Source organism: Natator depressus, chromosome 2, assembly GCF_965152275.1.
Source record: "Natator depressus isolate rNatDep1 chromosome 2, rNatDep2.hap1, whole genome shotgun sequence".
Lineage (NCBI taxonomy): Eukaryota > Metazoa > Chordata > Testudines > Cheloniidae > Natator > Natator depressus.
The window spans coordinates 81,047,358-81,069,004 of NC_134235.1; the positions used below are offsets into that span (position 1 = coordinate 81,047,358).

At 41.3% G+C, this 21,647-nt stretch overlaps 1 protein-coding gene across 3 annotated transcripts in view; it reads left to right on the forward strand.

The window, feature by feature from the left end:
• The first annotated feature begins 4,074 nt into the window (after positions 1–4,074).
• Positions 4,075–21,647, forward strand: part of USP14 (ubiquitin specific peptidase 14) — a 33,605-nt gene continuing 16,032 nt past the window's right edge. For all 3 annotated transcript variants that reach the window (XR_012638083.1, XM_074944521.1, XM_074944522.1), the window contains exons 1-8: positions 4,075–4,264; positions 7,106–7,251; positions 8,561–8,593; positions 10,975–11,079; positions 13,239–13,342; positions 18,089–18,147; positions 20,204–20,334; positions 20,755–20,835. Coding sequence is in view for 2 of the 3 variants with exons in the window: in XM_074944521.1 (XP_074800622.1) it covers positions 4,249–4,264; positions 7,106–7,251; positions 8,561–8,593; positions 10,975–11,079; positions 13,239–13,342; positions 18,089–18,147; positions 20,204–20,334; positions 20,755–20,835 (675 nt within the window). In the remaining variant the exon portion in view is untranslated. The remainder of the gene's footprint in view (positions 4,265–7,105; positions 7,252–8,560; positions 8,594–10,974; positions 11,080–13,238; positions 13,343–18,088; positions 18,148–20,203; positions 20,335–20,754; positions 20,836–21,647) is intronic.

Here is a 21,647-nt window from a genome sequence, read left to right on the forward strand (position 1 = left end):
AGAAAAAGCTAGTCCCTGCCTTAAAGAGCTACAGATGAGGTTATGGCAACTCAGTGGGTGGACTGGACTCTTCTTAATCTTACATACCTCTGATGCCTCTTTTATTTTGAAGAGTCATACAATAATTAACAACACAGCATCCTTACTCCAAGTAGTTTACAGTCTAATTCAACCCCCTCGATAAAAGCCACGAGAAACAATTTAGAAGGTGGTGGTAAGAAGTTGGTGTGGAAGCTTAGCACTGGGAAGTTTCACAAAAAGAATGTGTTTTAACTAGTGATACATGATTAACAGATGAGAAGTGAGATAATGCTTCAAGAGTAAAGAGAAGATGGTATTGAAACTGAGAATGAGGTGAAACTAAGGGAGCAATTGGAAGAGAATTGGGAAAAGGAAAAAAGATCAAAAACAAGACACTGTCATTCAATTCTCCCCTGAAATAGATTTATCCATGTCTATAATTGGCCTAAATCAGAAAAATACACTTGAAACTTTTTTTAAATAAGTGGTTTATTTAGTTAGAGCTTGCATGCACGTATGCACAAACAAATCCAAACCTACCCCTCTTCTCCCACTCAACCCCCACCGTCACAAAGTAAAGTAAACTGATCAAATTTAGATTATCTTGCTTCAGAAATGCACATTATAAAAGGTATTTGATAAAAGATTTGACCGACAGGACAGGCATTTCCTCCCTCTTTGGGACCTATGGGGTCAGATAAATCTGGAGAGCTGGGTTATTTTTCGTGTTGGTTTTCCAATTCCATTGTGTAGGACTGAATTTTTGTACTTGAGGGTTAGAACCCTGCTGCTGAATCATACCTCATTGCAAGAACAATGTCATACCTCACTCAGAGTACAAGTGTGTTGAAGGCCTGAAAAAGATACATAACATAATGTTAAAGGTAGAGAGTGACTTGTAAAATAGGGTATGATTGTGAAGCAACGGATAGGCTTCATAGAATGCTTAACCACTATAAAAATGTTAATATGTGCCTGCACTAAAATGCTACATTTCTTTTTATTCTGGTTTTACTTGGAGAAGAAGAAAAAGATCTAATGAAGTGTAAATTTACATTGATTTGTATGTCTGGGGTATGTTGCAACCAAATAAAGTCTAGATGTGCAAATTACAATTTATGTGCTGGTATGTAGACATTGGTAATTGTTTACTGTGTGCTGTATATATGCAGGGGCAGAAGTATTTTGAATGACATACCCAGACAAATATTTTCACTCTCAGAAAATCTTGACTTCGACTCTATAATGTGTGATCTATCATTAAATTTACTAAACCTCAACTGTACCATTGTGGAAGAAGGCATGAAACTCTATTTATTACTGCTGTATCTTTTTACCTGTTCATACCATCTTAAGGCAACTCAGATACTTTTGATGCCATTAAAGTTCCATTATCCTATAAGGATATTTTATCCATATGAATTTTAATACAGTGCAAAGAGTAAATATGAGATCTGAACATTTCAGAACTACAGTTAGGGGATGGTATAAATCAACATAGCTCCACTGCTGCCAGTGGAGCTATGCTGATATATACCTGCTGAGATTCTGAAGAGACCAGTTACCAGACTCATTCTGACCCATAATGGGCAGGTTTTCATTGTGGACTCTATCTCCTTTCTCCCCTCATCCTATGTCCTCTCGCTGCAGAAGGCAGCACGTGGTGCCTTAGCAGGAGTAGGATGCCGAGACCAGTTCTATGTCTTCATGAACCTCTCCCTCTTCAAATCATCCTGGTCCCTGATGAAGGAAGCAGAAAAAGAAACCTCATTTATGGGTAAACTGGAGCAAAACCACCTCAATGGAAGGACCGACATCTCCAAGGAATGGGAGGAGTGCTAAAGAAATTCCTATGGACCTAACAGCAACAAACTAAGATGTAGAAGCACATGCCTCAAAAAACTACTTATCCTTCTGGATGGCAGAGACCACCAGGGCTAAGTGAATGGCAGAAGAGACGTTCTTTTACAAGAATCCCCCTGTCAACGCATCTATGGTCTTCAGCATCCCTCTGTGGCAAGGAACCATTTAGTTCCCTCATCAACACACAGGAAATATTCAGATACATGTTACTTCAGTGGTTAGAAAAAAGTGACTCTTAGAACACTGATTGTGATCAGGTGCAGGTTCAATGCCATATCCCCAGTGAGGAAGGGATTAACTGTCTCTTCTCCCTTTGTAGTGTTGTACCAATAAATTAAAAACCAGCAGGATCTTATTAAAGGGAAAAAGGCAAAATACCACATTTATTGTGAATACAGAAAGAATCATAGTGAGCAGTTAGTTACAGCTATAACATTCCATTCAATCTCATATTTAATCACACACACACACACACACAGAGGTTCTGCAAGGTTGTTATCATAGTTACCAGCCTTAGAGTTGCTCATGCCAAGCCACTGGCCAGGTGGCCTGGACATGAGGAGGGAGCAGGGCCTTGTCAGATGCTCATCTGATGCTCCTGGAAGTTGGTTTGCAGAATCAGACCCCAAAGTTCTCACTTTTTAGAGTCTCTTTTTATAGGAATTTCTTCCTAGGCCAGTCTGTGGGAATTGCTTCATCATGCTGTTGCTGAATCAATCAGCAGATGGCACATTCCTGACGGCTCCGTGCTGCTAGATGTTATCTTGTTCTTTGGTTCTCCCATTCTTGAGGCTGTTGGGTGGATTCCAGTCTGCCCTCCGGGGGTCCTCTGGTTATTTCCACTTGACGCCTTCTTCAGCCGATGGACACTGGATTCTTAGGCTGGCACCTCCCTGATCATTCAGTTATTATCCACACCAAGCATCCATCCACATACATCCTCTATCTCTATTTTAATCACAATTGTTAATACAACAAAAGGGCGGGGAGTCTCTGGGTGCTGTGTCTGTTGTTAGAGTATTGCTTTGAGAACAGACTCTGTCTTAGAATGTACTAACGCAATTAGCAGCTTGCAAGTTTCACATACAGAGGGAGAGAAACAGTACCAAAACCCAAGAGACCTCTTAATTAGTAATACCCTGGAATTTAAACTATGGGGAATCAAACTCATTTGTGATTTTAATACAGAACTTCTTTAATATGATCCAACAGTAGAAGTGCTCAAGAGAGGAGCTAAAACGAAGGCAGCTGGAGACCCAGCAGCATGAGTATGGCTGGAAGCCAAGATCAGTGGAATGGAGACAACTGAGAGTTGGATGGAGGCCAACAAGCACATTCTTTAGAGACAATATTGCATGGATGTTACTGAAGGCTAAGTTGCAGAGCTGCTTGGAAAATGGAAGAAAAAAAAAGGGTGGGGTGGGGTGGGGCGGGGCAGGGGCGTTATTGAAATTTTATTTTGACACTTTTCCTACGCTTCTGAGCTTGTTAAATGACTGAAAATAAAGTGGGGGAGGAAGAAAATATTTTTTTAAAAAGCTTTAGCATATATTCTACCTTTACAATAAGGCTTTCTTAAAACAATAAATGGGGGGTTCTTTTTCTCTGCCTTCTGGTTAAGGAGACCAGACAGCAAGCGTGAAAAATCGGGACAGGGGCTGGGGGGGTAAATAGGAGCCCATATACGAAAAAGGCCCAAAATGGGGACATCTGGTCACCCTACTGCTGGTTCTGAGCCTTTTCCATGCACTTGCTTTACATTTTCAAGTTGTTCTCTGTAACTCTGCCCCCTGGAACTGTCCTTGGCCTTAGCAAGAGCGACTGCTGGGACTCCCGTGCCATCGCTTGCCGCCAGCTGCTGCGGCTCTAAGGAAAAGGCTAAGAATCCCCCGAACGATCGAACCCCAGGAAAGAAGAGCCCAGGAACCCGACCGATCTTGGCACGCCAGGAGGTGGCCCCCTGCCTGCAAGGTAGCAGCGCAGAGACGTAAGTGGGGGGAATACGGTGATTTTTGAGCCGGCCTCGGGGACTGGGCTCGTGGAGGCGGAACGTGGCCGCCGCTGCCCGATCGGCAGTGCGCGCGCAGCCACCCGCAGCGGCGCCCGAGTTCGGGGGGGCGTGGCGGCTCCCAAGCCACAGGCGGGCGCCGCAGCGGGGAGCACGACCACGTGACGGGAAGCCCCGGTGCCTCTTCCGGAGCTGCGCGCGCCGCTTCCCCCACCGTTTCCGGCGCCTGGGCTCCGCTTGCGGCGTCATCGTGAGGGGCCGGTTTGAATGAGACCCTGAGGGTGGGACGCGCCGGAGCCGTTGCCCGCTGACTGACGCCTCCTCCCCGCTTCGGGACACGCCGCCCGCCCGCCGCCATGCCGCTCTTCTCAGGTGAGCCGAGCCCCTTCCGCGCTGGCCGGCGTTGGGCCTCCCCCGGGTGCGCGCGCGGGCGCGCTTGGGGGGCTCGGGATCTCCCGCCTTCGGGGCAGCACGGAGCAGGCTCCCTAACGAGGGGGCGGCTCGTGGGCGGTGACCGGGCCGCTGGAGTTACCGAGCGACTCAACGGACGCAGCTCGGGCCCCGCGTGGGGCGCTCCCGCCTCTTCCCGGTGGGTCGTTGCCTCAATTATTTAATAGCGCCGCGCAGCGCCAGAAAATGCCCCGAGGGCGGACCCCGGATAGGGGCGGCCCCCACCCCCGTGGGACCTACTTGCTAGACCTTCTCGGCTCAGCGTGAGCCATTGTAGACAAGCAGCAGCTATCAGGCTTTGAGCCAGATGTGCCCCCACTGTATAGTAAACTCGTCTAATCACATGTCCCCGTTTTCCTGATGAGAGTATCGTGTGGGACAGTGTCAAAAATGCAAACAAATAATGTCTGCTGCATTCTGTAAACACCAGAGAGGAGTCTGATGTTATAGGTATTACTTTTGTGCTCATCAACGTCTCCTGGAGGTTGGGGAGAGGGGCATGGTGTGCACTACAAAAGCAAGCACTGGAGCAACGGTCTGCTGTGTCAGTGCATGTGTCTGCTGTGGGGGGGTATGTGTGTGTGTATATATATACAGAGAATTTAAAAACCTTTGGTACTGATTTTACCTATTTGTTGAAACACACTGGTGTTCACCAAAACAATAAATAATTGTACACTCACTCTTCCTAATGTAGGCCCATCAGTCTGTACTTTTTTTTTTTTAGCTGCACTGTATTCTAGCTAATGCTAGAGAAGTTGCAGTTTAGCACAATTGCATCTCATCCTACCCACCCCGGTTTCCACCAAGGAAAGTTACTGGCAAAAGCTGTAAGAGCTGGAAACTTCCACTCTCTGGTGGCTCTCTTCAGGGAGTTTTTGCTGGTGTGTGTGCATTTCACAGTTCAGCCTTCCCAGGCCTGTCAGAACATTTCAGTGCTTGGCCAGTGAACTTAAAATGGCACTGTGAATTTATCTATCTCCCTGCAACCTGAACTGTGGTTTGCAAATTGGGGCCTTGTTTGGAGTTGGTGAATATGGCTTCTCAAACTCATTTAAACAATCCATTGTTTCTATTCTGCATGGCCAAAGCATCATTACTTCTCTCCCCCTAGCCCCCCAATGCTTTTTCAATAGATAGCCTGACTTCTGTTTTAGTTGTTTGTATAATCTTTGCTTGAATTATTTTATTTCCTTATCAGCAGGACTGATATTGGGCACTAGCTGATGAGTTGTATGTTGGAAAATGCTGGACATTTCTATTATGATATCTAAACTCACAGAAAAACTTTGTACAGTGTATTTCTATGGATACTAAGTTTTTAAAGATAGTTGTGTCCGAGATTATAAGGTTTGTTTTGCAGTATAGTTAATGTTCAGATTGGATTCTCGTGCAATTGATTATTAGCATGGTTTACATAAGAGCTCTATTTTTTTGTACTCCAAAACCTTCTCTGTTTGAACAAATTGCAAAAATGATTGGAAACTGACTCTTCAAGAATGAACACACTGACTGTAATGCCCTGCTTAAGGCTACTTATTTGTCATGACAAACAAATGGGAGAAGTCATGGCTTCATGGCAAAAAACAAATCACAAATGTATAGAAAAAATGGAGAAGGACAGGCAAATCATGCTCTTTTTACAGATTCTGTGTGGAAAAAATTGTTTAAAATCACCCCCTAGTCATTTTCCCATAGTCTGCTATCCTGGACCTATAGGATGACCTGACAGCAAGTGTGAAAAATTGGGACAGGGGATGCGGGGTAATAGGAGCCTATATAAGAAAAAGAACCAAAAATCGGGACTGTCCCTATAAAATCGGGACATCTGGTCACCCCATGTATAAATGATGGAAGATCCTTTATTAAATCACAGCTGCTTTATCCTATATTGGAAAAACCCTAACTTGCTGGTTTGACAGGGACAAACATACTGCCATAACTGATAGCAAAATTGTTTTGGCTATTATAAATTTGCCTGATAGTGTAGCCTCATTATAAGCTATGCTGTGTTTCAGTGTTTTCAATGAAGCAGTAACATTTTGAAATAACTTTTAGAAATATACAACAGCATTTGATGTAACCCACTGGCTGAAGATTTGCAACACTGCTGGAAAACCATGCTTTTTCTCTGCCATGGTCATTGATAGATTAGTTTAGCAACAGTTGCTATTGCCATGCATGGATTCCAGCTCTGCTGCTAAGGAGTCAATATGTAATTGACTGGAGCTGCAGGACATTCCTATTATGTCCAACTACACTGAGCTAAAATCATTTTGTGACTGTACTGTACCAGCAGTAAGGCATTGAACAATGGTTGTGGTGTAACTGGGGCTAGATAGAGCAAAATAGTTTGTCTGGGTACATATTTGACGTGCATATGCATTTTCATGTAAATAACCTTTGCCACCAGAAGTATTAGTTTTGTTTTGGAAGAACATAGGGTTATCCCACACAGAATTATAATAACTGACCCATGATTGATAATAGTTGCAATCAGCATGGTCCATAGATTGGGGGAATTAACTTTCTAATGACTTCTTAAGATTGGACAGAGAAATAGTTTTGCTTGGTTTTATAGTGAAAACATGAATCTTGAATAATTTTTTCAAACTTGTTGATAGCCAACCTGAAACTGAACATATGGTGGGGAGCCCAAGGTCAGTCTTTGGTAAAATATTATATACTCATAGTTAATTCTAGAAACTAAATAAGCTCATGTGGAAGAGAATGATCCACATGTGTAACGCATTGTTTTTGCAGTGAACGTAAAATGGGGGAAAGAGAAATTTGATGGTGTAGAGTTGAATACTGATGAACCTCCAATGGTGTTCAAGGCTCAGCTTTTCGCATTGACTGGAGTTCAGCCAGACAGACAGAAAGTTGTGGTGAAAGGAGGAGCTCTAAAGGTAGAAATCACCAATAACTTCCTTTTATTTGTCTAATTCTGTTTAATGTTTAATCAACAGTAAGAATATATGTTACAAATTTATAAATGTGACCATGAACAGTTCAAAAAACGCATAGTATGATGTGTTGATGCTGTAGGTCTGTTGCTTGTTACTGGAAAATGTTTTGCAAAATACAGGTTGATTAATTGGTGGTCAACACAAACCAAAAGGAGTGCTTGTGGCACCTTAGAGAGTAACAAATTTATTTGAGCATAAGCTTTTGTGAGCTACAGCTCACTTCATCGGATGCATGTAGTAGAAAATACAGTGGGGAGATTTTATACACAGAGAACATGAAACAATGGGTGTTACCATACACACTGTAACGAGTTATTTGAGCTATTACCAGCAGGAGAGCTGGGGGCGGGAGGGGAACCTTTTGTAGTGATAATCAAGGTGGGCCATTTCCAGCAGTTGACAAGAACCTGTGAGGAACAGCAGGGGGAGGTGTGTCCATCTCTTCCCCCCCCCCCCCATGGTCTCCCCCCCCAGTAATAGCTCACCTTACCTGATCATTCTTGTTACAGTGTGAATGGTAACACCCATTGTTTCATGTTCTTTGTGTATAAAATCTCCCCACTGTATTTTCCGCTACATGCATCCGATGAAGTGAGCTGTAGCTCACGAAAGCTTATGCTCAGATAAATTTGTTAGTCTCTAAGGTGCCACAAGTACTCCTATTCTTTTTGCAGATACAGACTAACACGGCTGCTACTCTGAAACACAAACCAGTATTTCAAAACTTTTCCCCACCCCTTTGTACAAAGATAGTCTCTTGGTATTTTCGTTAAGAAATTAACAGAACTTGAACAGTACTTTCTGCTCGGTTAAGAATTTTAGTTTGTTTCTGCACTGCAGGACAGTGAAAACAATCCAGAACAGACAGTGTATCACTGCCATACGCTTTTTATGCCAATATGACTTAATTTGGTCAATTTGCCTTTTTTCCCTTCCTTCTGAAACAGATACTTGAGCTGACTAGTTGTAAAACTATCAAGAGCCATCTAGAAAAGAGTACCTTGCTGTTTTTAGTTTAGATTGACACAAGATTGGAAAAAGAATAGTCTCTAGTAAAGTGTTCGCAAAAAGAAAAGGAGTACTTGTGGCACCTTAGAGACTAACCAAATAAAGTGTTAACACTGCTATAATGTGCTGTTCAGAGACAAATGACTAATATTGGTGAAAGTATCAGTTAGCCTTTTGAGTCTTCTAAAGTGTCTTCTACTGTAAGACAATAACACAATCCTTTTTTTCCCTTCAAACATAGGATGATGAGTGGGGCAACATCAAAATCAAGAACGTAAGTATCCTCAGAAATTCACTTGCATATTGGTAAACGGCTTAAAACTTGTCCGTTTTATTATAGTGATGGTCTTTTTAAGAGTCTCTCATTACTTCCATCATAAGTGGGGTGATAGTCTTATGACTTTCAGGAAAAAATAGGAACGCTATTGTGAATAATGAGAGATACAGTAATCAGAATTGTCATAGGCTTTGTTTTGTAACCACAGTGGCTTTTAGATTTTCTGCTTTTAGACTAAATAACGATTTTAGGATGTAGTTGTCTTACCCAAGCATATTTTTAAAAATCTCCACACTGGGTCTTCTAACATTTGTTCTCTGGGAATATGGTGAGAGAACTTTGTGAGCTAGGACCTGTGGGGAAATGACACTGTCTTCCTGATACTTTGAGAATTTTTTATTGCATTTTACACTGATAGCTACTACTCACTCTATTGCTCTCCTAGGATAGTTTCTCCAGTATAGGGTCTGTACTACTTTCACCAGCCTCAATGATGAGGCTTATCTGCTATTTTTCCAATCCCTGGGGTAATGCAAGAGATTCTTATGATTTTGTTGTTGTTGTTGTTAGCACTTTTTTACTCAACATATCCATGTTGTTTATCTGATATTCTGCCTGACCAGCGAAAGGCAGAGGTTGCTCCTGAGCTCTCCCTGATGGTTCTTTTCTTTCTTGCAGGAACTTGGTAGTTCTTTTCTCTTAGGGCATGGCTACATTTGAAACTTCAAAGCGCTGCCGCAGGAGTGCTTTGAAGTGTAAGTGTGGTCACGCGCCAGCGCTGGGAGCACTGGGGCACTGTTTACACTGGCGCTTTACAGTGCTGTAACTTGCTGCGCTCAGGGATGTGTTTTTTCACACACCTGAGCGAGAACGTTGCAGCGCCATAAAGTGCCAGTGTGGCCATAGCCTGAGGTTCAGCAGTAGTCTGGTAGGGAAGGGATCTCTAATGAACAGACAGGGGAAGGTTGCTTGATTCCCCTAGCCTGGGGGTATTTCACTTATTATGCAGTATCAGCAGGGTGGTGCAGAGGATCAAAGAGCTGTGGCAAAGGCACTCACATACTATTGTGCTGAGGGCTAGATAGGTAAAATTCTGGTCTCGCACTGTGTACCAGGTGCTGATAGTCTTCCTCCAATAATCTAACCACACTTTGGGATATTTTAAGGAATTTATACTACTTGGGGTGAGTCTTTGGGTACTTATTACTCATTTTTTGATATATCCCTTTCACCACCAGCGTCATACTTTCAAACACTGACCTGTTGGTCAAAGGGGAAGGAAATGTCTATGGTGTGGAGCCACCCAGGTTGTCACGATGGCAAGTTCCTTTTGCACATACTGGCCCAGGAAGGGTCATAGCACCAGTACCTTTCTCCCTGGACTGTCCACCTCTTGTTCTCTGGGCAGTACTGTGGAGCATCCCCAACCCATTTTTCCCTCATACCTATGCCATATTGGCCACCCTAGATCAAATATTTCTCACTTCCTCAAATAGTCCCCCTGTCCTCAGAGGTGGCATCTCCCTCGTTCCCCTCCTCTTAGTATACCCATCCCAAGAGAACACACAGGTCCAAAACCCACAAACCAGCTTTCATGGTAGTAAATTCAACAAAATCCCTCTCAAGGTCCCCCAAATCCTTAGCCAAAGAAGGGTGAATTTCTTTCTATTCAGAGTAGTCTGAACTTGAATAATTAGCAACTTTTGCGCACACACGTGGAGATTCTAGTAAACTTTATTTTACCCTTTCAAATCTGAACATAGTTCTGGCTCCTAACTTCTTGAAGCCCAAGATCAGAGAAAAGGAGGATAAAGTAGTTTCCCTTGTATAGTACTGGAGTATGAAAGACTTTTGACTTGAAAGGGTCAAAAACGGAGGGAGTTTTCATTTAAAGATATTCTGTGGTTCATTAATTTTTTAGTCATAATTGGAACCTGATGTCAATTAAAGCTGTTTAGTAGAAAGATCTTGGCTACTGACTGACATAGCGTCCAGGCCAAATGGAAACTTGCATAAAAATACTAAGAAATTATTTCTATTGTGCATTTTCTACTTAATTATGAAGTTGGTAGTACTGTTTAGAGATTAATGAACTAAAAGCCTTTTCTTAGTTTTCATGAAGGAAGGGTGATTCAGTAATTCAATATAAATATAAAAGAATAAGGTGGTAGATTCACTTCATTTTTTTTCATTGGTTAGCTTTGTCTTTAGAAACAATAATACAGTATCAAATAGACATTGTAAGAGAGAGCTGTTTATCTCCAATAGGAGATATCTGAAATTACTAAATTTTAGAGGTATGCAGATTTCTACCTTTCTTGCACTTGTATTTTATGGATGTTCCTTAATGTGTCTGATTGTATTTGCTGTGTTTACAGGGGATGACCTTATTAATGATGGGCTCTGCAGAGGCACTCCCTGAGGAACCGGTAGCTCGACCTGTCTTTGTAGAAGACATGACAGAGGAGCAGTTAGCCTCAGCTGTAAGCATATTTTGTACCTCAGATTCCTGTTATGTTTTGGATAACTGCACTTTTCAGTGTATTTATAATGTTTATTTAAAAGTGGATCTTCAACTATAGCATATTTAGTTATTTCTAGTATCTAACAAACCTGAAGGTGTTGACAATGTAATGTGACTTTGGAGGAAACGGTAAAAAGTGTATTTTAAATTATAGCTCATTTAACTAATATCATTTGGCTTGAACCAACCTTATTGTGGGGTAGGCATACAGTAGAACCTCAGTTATGAACACCAGAGTTACGAACTGACCAGTCAACCACACACACTCATTTGGAACCAGAAGTACACAATCAGGCAGCAGCACCAGAGGAAAAATAAGCCAATACAATACTCTGTTAAATGTAAACCTCTTTTTTTAAAAAAAAAAAAAAAAAAAAAGGAAAGCAGCATTTTTCTTCTGCACGGTAAAGTTTCAAAGCTATATTAAGTCAATGTTCAATTGTAAACTTTTAAAAAACAACCATAACATTTGGTTCAGTTATGAACAACCTCCATTCCCAAGGTGTTCGTAACTTTCAGGTTCTACCATAGTACAAACTTCCCAGATGTGTCCCTGGAGAGGCATCTGAAGCCAGACTTGTATCGTCCTTGTGTTTTTGATCCTGGGCTTCTCTTGAACAAAGACTGCTAGTAGTGTCAAATTATTTGGTGGCTTTTCTATATTTACAGTAGTGCACCCTGAAAATATCCTAGTCTCCTTTTTGTGAACATTGGTTCCTAGTTGAAAATTTGAAACTCCTTTTTTAAACTGTTGGAGTAGAAGAAATCTTCTTTGTGAGAGAAGGATCTGGGTGGGGGGGAAATTGACTTAATGTTTGAAAACAAAAGTTTCCCTAGTTTGGGATGTATTTTTTTTAATAACTTGAATAGTTTTGTTTGTCCTTAGTCTGATCTAGGAGCTCTTATGGTATTTTTTTAATTAACATAAAACAGCCATGGTGACTTTTGAACACTGGCTACTGCACAATTATAAATATCCATATGATGATGGCTTTATAATTTAGGACTGATATGTATTTTAATACTTACGTAAGATCCGCCTATGGTCTAAGAGGAAAATAATTGATATTTAAATTATATAAACCTATGAGACTAGAGCTATCCAGTCACTTAGACTAACTATAAATAATAGAGGTGAATAAGGAGACATCAATCTTGGATAAAATTTGAAGGACTTTACATGTTACTTTTTCTCTTACCAAATTTTATGTCTCTGAATTTCAAATATGCCTATACTCAGTGCTGCTGTTTTTTTAACAGACACATTAACACAGATTGTGTAGCTAGATTAATGCTTTTTCCCAAGAATTTATCCAAATGTGTAATTGACTCATTTTGTACAAATGAATTTTTCCTGATATCTGGCTCACTTTATATTAAATAAGTGTTGCACAAATATGTTGATATTTTGTAATTATTTCTAATGGTTCCTGAAATTGTTATGGTCCAGTTATTACATTAGTATGACCATTTTCTTCTTTTAAGACGTTAGAGCAATATTTTTAAAATGTAAACTTCAGGACCTCAGAAATTCAAAAAACTCTTTTTAAGTCCTCCCTGTAAACTAGTGATAAAGCAAAAGCAATATTAACAATTTAACTATGGATTTCATTACTTCTCAGAGTTCTGCTGAGAACATAGACAACGTTTTAACATTGATTTGATTATATTACAACTATCCTTAAAAACACGTATGCAAGATTATCAAGGCAATCAGCAGGATAAAAGATATTTTAAAGTTTGAATTTGATTATAATTGGAACCTCTGTAAATGTCTGTCTTTTAGGAGATTTGCCCTCTAAATTTCATTCTGTTCACTATACCAAAAGGTACACAAAAATGAAGCACTCTTTAATGTTTTTAAAAGCAATAAAGTGCACTAAAAGGTAAAATACTTCAAACTAACAAGGTAATAGAACTAAAAATAAATACACTTTTTATAAAAATAAATTTGAATTAATAGATCTGTTAGATAAAATTTGATGTAACATGGTGGTTGATCAGGTTTCTTTTAATTTCAGATTTGTCTTAACAAGCTACTGTTTGAGTTACAGTGTGTATACCAAAATAATTTCAAATGTCTCAAATCTTCAAGCACCATGTATATTTCTTTGGCAGATGGAGTTACCATGTGGTTTGACAAATCTTGGCAACACTTGTTACATGAATGCTACAGTTCAGTGTATCCGCTCTGTGCCAGAACTGAAAGAGGCCCTTAAGAGGTAGGGTTCAGTACAAAAGTACTAAGATGAAAATTGTTTTCTTTGGATTATGAAGTGTCTGTGTAAAACTGTCATTTTAACAGAGCTACAGACTAATAGAATCATTGTGTTGGTTACATCTTTGTCCTTACTAAGAAGTCAAAGCAGCTGCATATTTATAGGAGCTAAAATATTTTTAATACAGAATTGATTGTCTCACTAAAAAAGTTAACATCCAAATTCTGATGCAGTCTACTGCAAATAAGACTTCAGCAACCTGCCTAAACAGTTTTGTGAACTTTGATCATCTACTCTTTTGGGATTAACGTATATTCTGTTTTCGTCTAAAGTATTATGATCTCTCCTTTTAAAAAAAAAAAAAAAACCCACACAACAAAAAACTAAAAACCTGTGTTATGCAGTTAACTTAAGAAACAGTCCTATTCCTTTGCAAAAAACACTTTTCCATAACTCTGTCCACTAGTTTGTTTGCAAACTGTCCAATTACAGATTATGTAGCTTGTGATGTTCAGTATGTTACATTTTGTTGGCAACACAGTGGACGATTTAGTTTTAGAAATCCACAAGCATTTTTTTTGTACACTTGGTACTTCCTAATTTTCCTGACTCCTCTGGATTGAGGTCTGGAAACAACCAATTTCTACACAGATTTAATTGTGAGTAATGCATGAAGGATTTTTCTACCGTCTTGAGGGTCAGCAAGATAGATAAATCTGTTCTTCCAGACTTACCTTTGGAGAATTCCAGTGAGAGAGCCAACAGGCACACAATATGAGAGGTCTTTAACATTCAAGAATTGTGGGAATAGTGGTTATTTAGGCAGAATTACTTCTCATGTAGAATGATCAAAACTCTTGACACCTCTGTACTTGACTTGGTTTCCCCAGTACTCCTGAGTGAATTCTGTGCCAAAAAACATCCAACAAATTTTATTTGTCAATAAAAAAATGTGGCGGCTCCAGCATGGCAGTGGGGAGCACAGGCCAATGGCTGCACGGAGATGGGAGATCACCCTTCAGGTCGCCCCCCTCACCCCCAATCCCGGGATATGGATTCTGCGGTGAGGCTGTACCTAAGCCTGAAACAGCACGAGGGCTGGGCCTACCTCAGAAACACCCCAGGGCCCTGCCCCTCTGTACCAACTGTGGGTAGGCAGGCTTAGCCCAGCAGGATCTAAGTATGGAGGAGCTTATTATTGAAGGGATTGAGGTGTGGGGTTGAGAGGGTTCTGGGTGGGGCAGTTTGGGTGCAGGAAGCTCAGGGGGGGTCTGGATGTGATGGGAGGTGGGGTTACAGCTGCAATTGGACTGCAGTGGGTCCAGGTGAAGGCGGTTGGGGCTCAGTGGGGGTGGGGAGGTCTGGGTGTGGCGGGGGTTTGGGTGCTGGGGGAGCAGGGCTTGGTGGGGTGGTGGTCCGGATGCAGCTGGTTGGGGCTCAGTGCAGTGGGGGTCCAGGTGAACAGGGAGTGGGGTTTGGGGTATGGGTTCAAATGCGGGGGCTCATCAGGGGGTGGGGCTTGGTGGGGAGGTGGTCTGGGTGCACTGTTGGGTCTGGATGTAGGGGGAGGAGCTCGCTGGGGGTTACAGATGCAGGGGGGGAAGGGGGTGTGAGGCTCGGTGTGGAGGTCTGGGAATGGGGGCTTCCGGATGAACAGGGAAGCAGCTACCTGTACAGTGACCCCTTCCCATGCAGCTGAGGAGGGATGCAGAACTTCCTGCAGCTGGGGGAGTTTTCTGGGGGTGGGTCTGACCCGGCCTCAGCCGCAGCTACCCCGTGCAGGGAAAGTGTGCTCCTCCCCATCCCAGATGGGACTGCAGGCTGAGCCCATAGCAGGGTAGGAGCCACCAGGTGGGGCTGGGGAGGTCCAAGTGCGGGGTGGGGTTGAGACTTGGGTAGAGGAAGATGGGGGGGGGGGGGGGGAATCTGAGTATCGGGGGAGGGGTCTGCATGCATGGGGGTTGGGTGGACAGGGGGTGGGTCTGACCATGCACCACCTGGGGAGTCCCCAAACCCTCCCACCCCCTTGCACAGTAATTTAGCTCACCGTTGGCTGCCCCAGGTGCCCGAAAGGATGCGCCTGAGCTGCTGGGGAGTGGCACTTGACTGCTCTTGCAGCTTCCCTTTGATTCCCTGTCAGAGTCATTTTTCTGCAGGGAAGCAAAGAAATCTGCTGGGGACATGAGTTCTGCACCCACACAGTGGTGCAGAATTCCCCCAGGAGTAACAGGTACAGTAATACTGATTATCCAGATACTTATTCAAATTAATTGCCTTCCATTCTATTAAATAATTAAGATTTGACTGTTAAAGTAATGAGTCTGGCATAAACGTTGCCTTGTAACAATTTTGATAGCTGTTTCTAGGCTGTAAAATTTACACATTTAAGTACACTGGAAAACTGTTCAGAAATAATCTGTGTGGGAAATCCCATAAATCTTAATTTCAGTCAGGAAATCTTTTTCACACTTCGTTTTAGAGCTGTATTTAGTATCTTAAATATCCCATGGGTTGTGTCAAGATATATCCTATAAAACTAGGAGGATACAATAAAAGGGGCAGTATTCTATCTTCTGGGAAACCAGCCCTGGGAAAAACCAAATCCACTACTTTGAATGGTGTTAGCAGGACTCGCCCTTTCTCTTCTCTCTTGATGACAGCACAAAAGGATAGTGAGGAGGAAAGTAAAGCTGTTAGCTCAGCTAGGCAAGCTTAGTGTTCTGGTTTCACTTCACATCAGCTATCCTATTGAGGTCTCCAGGAGCGTCATCCCTCTTTAGCTTCTCATGGTTGATGTACCGCTTTCTGATGAAAGGAATACTGTCCCTGGTCCTCCCTGACATGAATTTTTGTGGAAGCCAGGTCCAAGGTTGAAGTAAGAGAATCACAGATCCCTCTTCCTATCTTGGAGGACCCTATTTACTAAAGTAAGGGCTCATTAGGAAGAGGAATCTGATATAGGAGTAGCAGGAGAGGCTCCCATTCTTGCCCAGCAGTGAGTGAAGCAGCAGCATCACCTGGCGGAAAATATGTATCTGACCTACTCCTTCTTTTCTTAAAGAAAGATCTGTTCCATCCATTACTTCTCTCTAAGTGGAGCAAGGAAGAAGGGATGCCCACCAGCTCTATAAATTTTATTCAGACTTTATCTTAAGAGCATAAGAACTACTATACTGGGTCAGACCATGGTCCATCTTGCCAAGTATCCTGTCTCCAGCAGTGGCCCATACCAGAGCTTCAGGCGCAATGTACAGGACAGGGCAGTTATCAAGTGATCCATCCTTGTCTTGCTCTCCCAGCTTCTGGTAGTCAGAGGTTTAGGGTTGCCTCAATCATGGGTTTCAGTTGCTGATCATCTTGGCTAATAGCCATTGATGGACCTATCCTCCGTGAATTTATCTAGTTATTTTTTTAACCCAGTTATACTTTTGGCTATCACAACATCTCATGGCAATGATCTCCACAGGTTAGTTGCACATTGTGTGGAAAAAGTCCTTCCTTTTGTCTGTATTGAACCTGCTGCCTATTAATTTCATTGGGTGACCCCTATTTTTTGAATTGTATCTCTCCTCATAGAAGTCATTCCATACCCTTGATCATCTTTGCCTTTCTCTGAACTTTTTCCAGTTCTTCTAAATACTTTTTGAGATGGGGTGACCAGAACTGGACATGCTATTCAAGTTGTGGGCACACCATGGTTTATAGTAGCATTATGATATTTTCTGTCTTCTTTTCTATCCTTTTCCTATAGTTCCTAACATACTGTTAGCCTTTTCAAACACTGCACGTTGAGCGGAAGTTTTCAGAGAACTCTCCACAATGACTCTAAATATCTTAATCTCATAAGATGGAGGAAGTTGCATTCGACATTTCAGAAATTTCTAAGGAGTAACTCCTGCATGTGCTCCGCCTTTCCTGTGCTTTTCTAAAATACATTCTCCTCCTTGGTAGAAATCACGATTGGACACACCAGAAATGTGCCCCATTTTGTTCCATACTCTCGGTGCACGCTCCCCCCCCCCCCCCCCCCCCCAGCTGGCTGGGAACCTGCTTGGGGACATGAACTCCTTTTGGTTACTTACTCTCTTGTTCCCCTTCCCTTCCCCTTGCCACACTGCATTGTTTCATAAGAGGGAGATGTGTGACAATAGCTACCAGAACTAGTGATCTCCCCTCAGCTTTGATCTGCTTTTACCACTGAGTGTGACTATTCCTCCCCACCTTGACTCAAATCATTTTAGGAGGTAGCTGTTGCTCCCATGTGAAGCAGTAGAAACCTGTGGTTAGACAAGTGTTCAGCCTTACTTTTCATGTGCTAAGCAAGGAAAGGCTCCTCTTCCAAGAAACAGGAAGAGAAGGGGGGGACAGAATTAAATGGAAGTAGTGTATGCAAAATCACATAGAATTAAAGTAATCAAATTTTTAATAAGATTTTTTTTTCATTTACTCTTAAGCAAAAGTGATTTGAGGGATGCCAGCCTTTCCTTTGCTTCAGCGTGATTATAGTAGAAATGATGGTTTGGGGTGGGTGTCAAAGCACTAGAGGATGTATGCTGCCAGGCGGTAAATACTTGGATTACATCAAGTTCAGTGAATCTACCCAGAACCCTTTTTCAGAATGTTTTTAAATGTCTGTCTGACCATTTTATCCACTCCCCTCTTCTGTGAATTAAAAACCTGGTGTTTGTTTTTAAAAATTTATTTTATGATTTATTTTAATTGCATGCAAATTATCTGAATCTCTTTTAGGTATGCCGGTGCCTTGAGAGCTTCAGGAGAAATGGCCTCTGCTCAGTATATTACTGCAGGTCGGTATTTGGATTAGAACAGAGTGTTTTTGCTATTATGTAACCAGCTGGAGTCCAGGATTGTTATTGCAAGTCTTTAATGTGTGTTTTTCTTTGGAGTTTATGCCTTGGGAACTCCAGAGCACTGAGGGGTTCATTTTAACCTTTACCACCTAATGTACTTCGAACTCCAGAGCACTGAGGGGTTCATTTTAACCTTTACCACCTAATGTACTTCTAAGGACTAGACTAATCTAGCATACTTTTCTGCACCTTCCAAAACTTACTCCAACAAAGGTATATTTGGAGTAGTGTGGGTTACCCACCTGAAACTAGGCACAATCTAGCCTTAAATGTAAAGCATTAGCCCTTATTTCTTAAGTGTGGTTTAAAGTAATTGGGACTTTGTAAAGCACTCCTCTCCATCATTTGAGGTGAACACTTCCCATGTAAACATTTGAGTGGAAAGTTCTTGTTTTTCACTTAATAGTAGGTTATAACTGTACTTCTGGAACTCACCATGCCAGTGACACTACATTCAATAGATGTTATTGGTCTTGCAACACCACTGGAGTAATATTGACTGCTATCCTCAATATGCCATAATCCTTACCCTAAACTTCATAATAGCATCATATATTTAATCTCCAAAGGGAAAGTAACATTTTATTTTGGTGGTGGTGATGGTGGTCTGGGTAGCAGGAGCTCACAAAGGCCCAGTATCTCTGAGCTCTAACTAGAACTCTAGTTAGACCCTTTACATTTGAACAAGGGTACTACTTGTCCACTTTGTTTTCTTTTTTTACTCTATTTCATTGCCCCACTAAGATGCTGGGCCAGCACACTGGGATTTCTACCAGTCCATTTAAGGAAAAACAAAACAAAATAAGAAGGAAAGGTCCAGTTTGTGGGTATGCCTGCTGATCGAATTTTGGGGTGGTAAGTTCAATGGTTACTCTATACAACCATGCCTGCCCCTTCCCCTCTCACTGCCTCTACTTTGTGTCCCTTATTATTTTCTTTTGAGGTGACAACGTTGCTTCTGAGGAGTCTAATACATTGATAAGTAAATCCTTAGTTAACTCGTTGGTGCTGGGCTGGTCAGGAGCTCCTGCATGACACACACGCATTTTTTAATGCCTGTGTCATATTGAGATAATGCCTCTTGGAGTCAGTGTTTGAGATGTTGGATCACAGGGACAGGAAGAAACTGGCCATAAAACTTAGTTCTTTTTGTTATAAAATAACATTAGCTATATCCATTGGTATAAAAGCTTCATGCCTCAGTCTCCTTACCTGTAAAGCATACCTCACAGGCTGTTGTGAGCAGCAGTCAGTGTCTGTAAAGCGTTTGGAAACTTGAAGTTCTGTATAATGGATACATTTTTAGAAATAAGATTCATATATGCAGCTAGGAATGGGGGGAAAGGGGGTGTGTGTGTATGTTGCCACTCAACATATTCTTAATCAGCATCATCCACTACACTGCAAATAGCTTTGAACTTTCTGCACTAGTGTACATTGACTTGCTTTTCCTGGGTGCGAAGTTTGTTTAAGTATTCTCTGAAGAATTTTAAGTGTGGAAAAATCAAGTTTAGATTTGGTGCTATCAGCAATAAGTGACACTTAAGTCACTGTGGCTTTCAGTTATAGAAAGTGGATCTTAACCTGAACACCTTTGTTTTTAGGTATAGACATGTTACAAAAACATTGTGCTTCAGGAGTGTGTTAAATAGTTTTTGGTGAATGACATTTCTATTTGTGGACTGTTAGTGAGGAGCCAGCTTCAAGTGGCATCAAAGGGCAAGGCACTATGTGCCTATCTTTCATATCTGGGTCATTTGCTATGCCTGCGTAATCATGTTTGCAGGCACATTTTGCATCTATTGTACCTACTGTGAAACAACTGGGCCCTTTGGTGAAAAGTTCTAATTTGACACTGTTAAATAAGTGTTCCCTTTGGATATTGTTGCCTTCTTGCTGTTCATTTTAACTACTAGTTTGCTGTAGTATTTTTAAGTGGATTTTTTTACATTTAATTTTTTTATTTTCAAAACTCACTTGCTTTATTTTTAAGCTCTTAGAGATTTGTTTGATTCCATGGATAAAACGTCCTCCAGCATCCCACCCATCATTCTCCTGCAGTTTTTACACATGGCCTTCCCACAATTTGCAGAGAAAGGTGATCAAGGCCAATATCTCCAACAGGTAAAGACTTTCACTTATCTTCCAATATATTATACAGTGTCCAAGGAATACATTTCTGGAAAAGATGTATTTATCAAATAACTTATTCTGTCATAGAATACAGTTGCAAAACATTAACTCAACAGAAAATTACTACTTCTAGCTACTGAAGTCCAAATATTATTCTGTAGCCTTTTGTATCCCAAAAGCTAGATGTTTTTTTGTAGGGTGTAGAAAAAAATTTGCATGAAGAGTCAAACACCAGCTCAGCAAAATGAGTATTTTTGGGATGGCAATAAGTTCATAGTTAATGAATTGTCAGATTACAAATTTCATGTTGTTATCAGGGGATTGATGATAGTTTCATAAGAGTACATACCTAAAATCATAAATGCCAATTACTGGTATCTAGTCAAATTTCAATATTCTGTTTTTTCATAGGATGCCAATGAATGCTGGGTACAAATGATGAGGGTACTACAGCAAAAGCTGGAAGGAATAGAAGGTGATGCTCTTATGGAGGTAATAGACATCATCTTGTATTATTCTGTGATTCTGACTATAGATGAGGCTAATAATACAGTATTCATGACTTATATTCTTATTGGGTGGGTACATCAATAAATAGTTGAACAAATTTCATTAGGTTGGAGCACTACCAAGTTCTCCCTAGGTTATATTTATAGTCCAATAAATGAAATTGCCTCATGATGTTGAGAGCCAGTGCAAGGCCTTCCATGCCACTTAAATCGCACATTGGGGTGCCTATGCTATGGAAGGAGTCTCCATGTTGGCCCTACATAAGCCAGTGTGGAAGACCACAAGATCCGTGCTTATGTGAGTCCAGTCGCCCTAACATTCTATTAATTTTATATGATGTTGGCTGTTTCTGAAAAGCATTATCGTGCTTTGGGATTCAGAGAAGGATGTCAGCAGGAATGCTGCAGCAAACAGGATTAGCTTAGTTAATTCACTGAGAACTTTATTTCCTCCAGGGTAAGGGTGAAACTTCCCTACAAGTGTAGCTTTAAAAAAAATACTTTGTGGAGTGTCTTGGTTTACAAAGATCAGTGATAAAACAGTTTTGTTTATAGTTTAAAAAGTATTATAGAGAACTCTACCTTTCAGTGAAAAATAAAGTGGTGCTGTTTTTAATAGACATTTGCTGTTTCTTGCCAGTATTATCGTCTAAAGAGACTGCTTTCACAGTAATTAAATGCTAATGTTGGTGTCTAGTCTAAATCTTTTTCACTCTGATAGTCTCCCTATCAGACTAAGCAGATGAAATTTCAACATACCCAGTTTTCTTATGTAACCATAGGTATGTGTTCTTT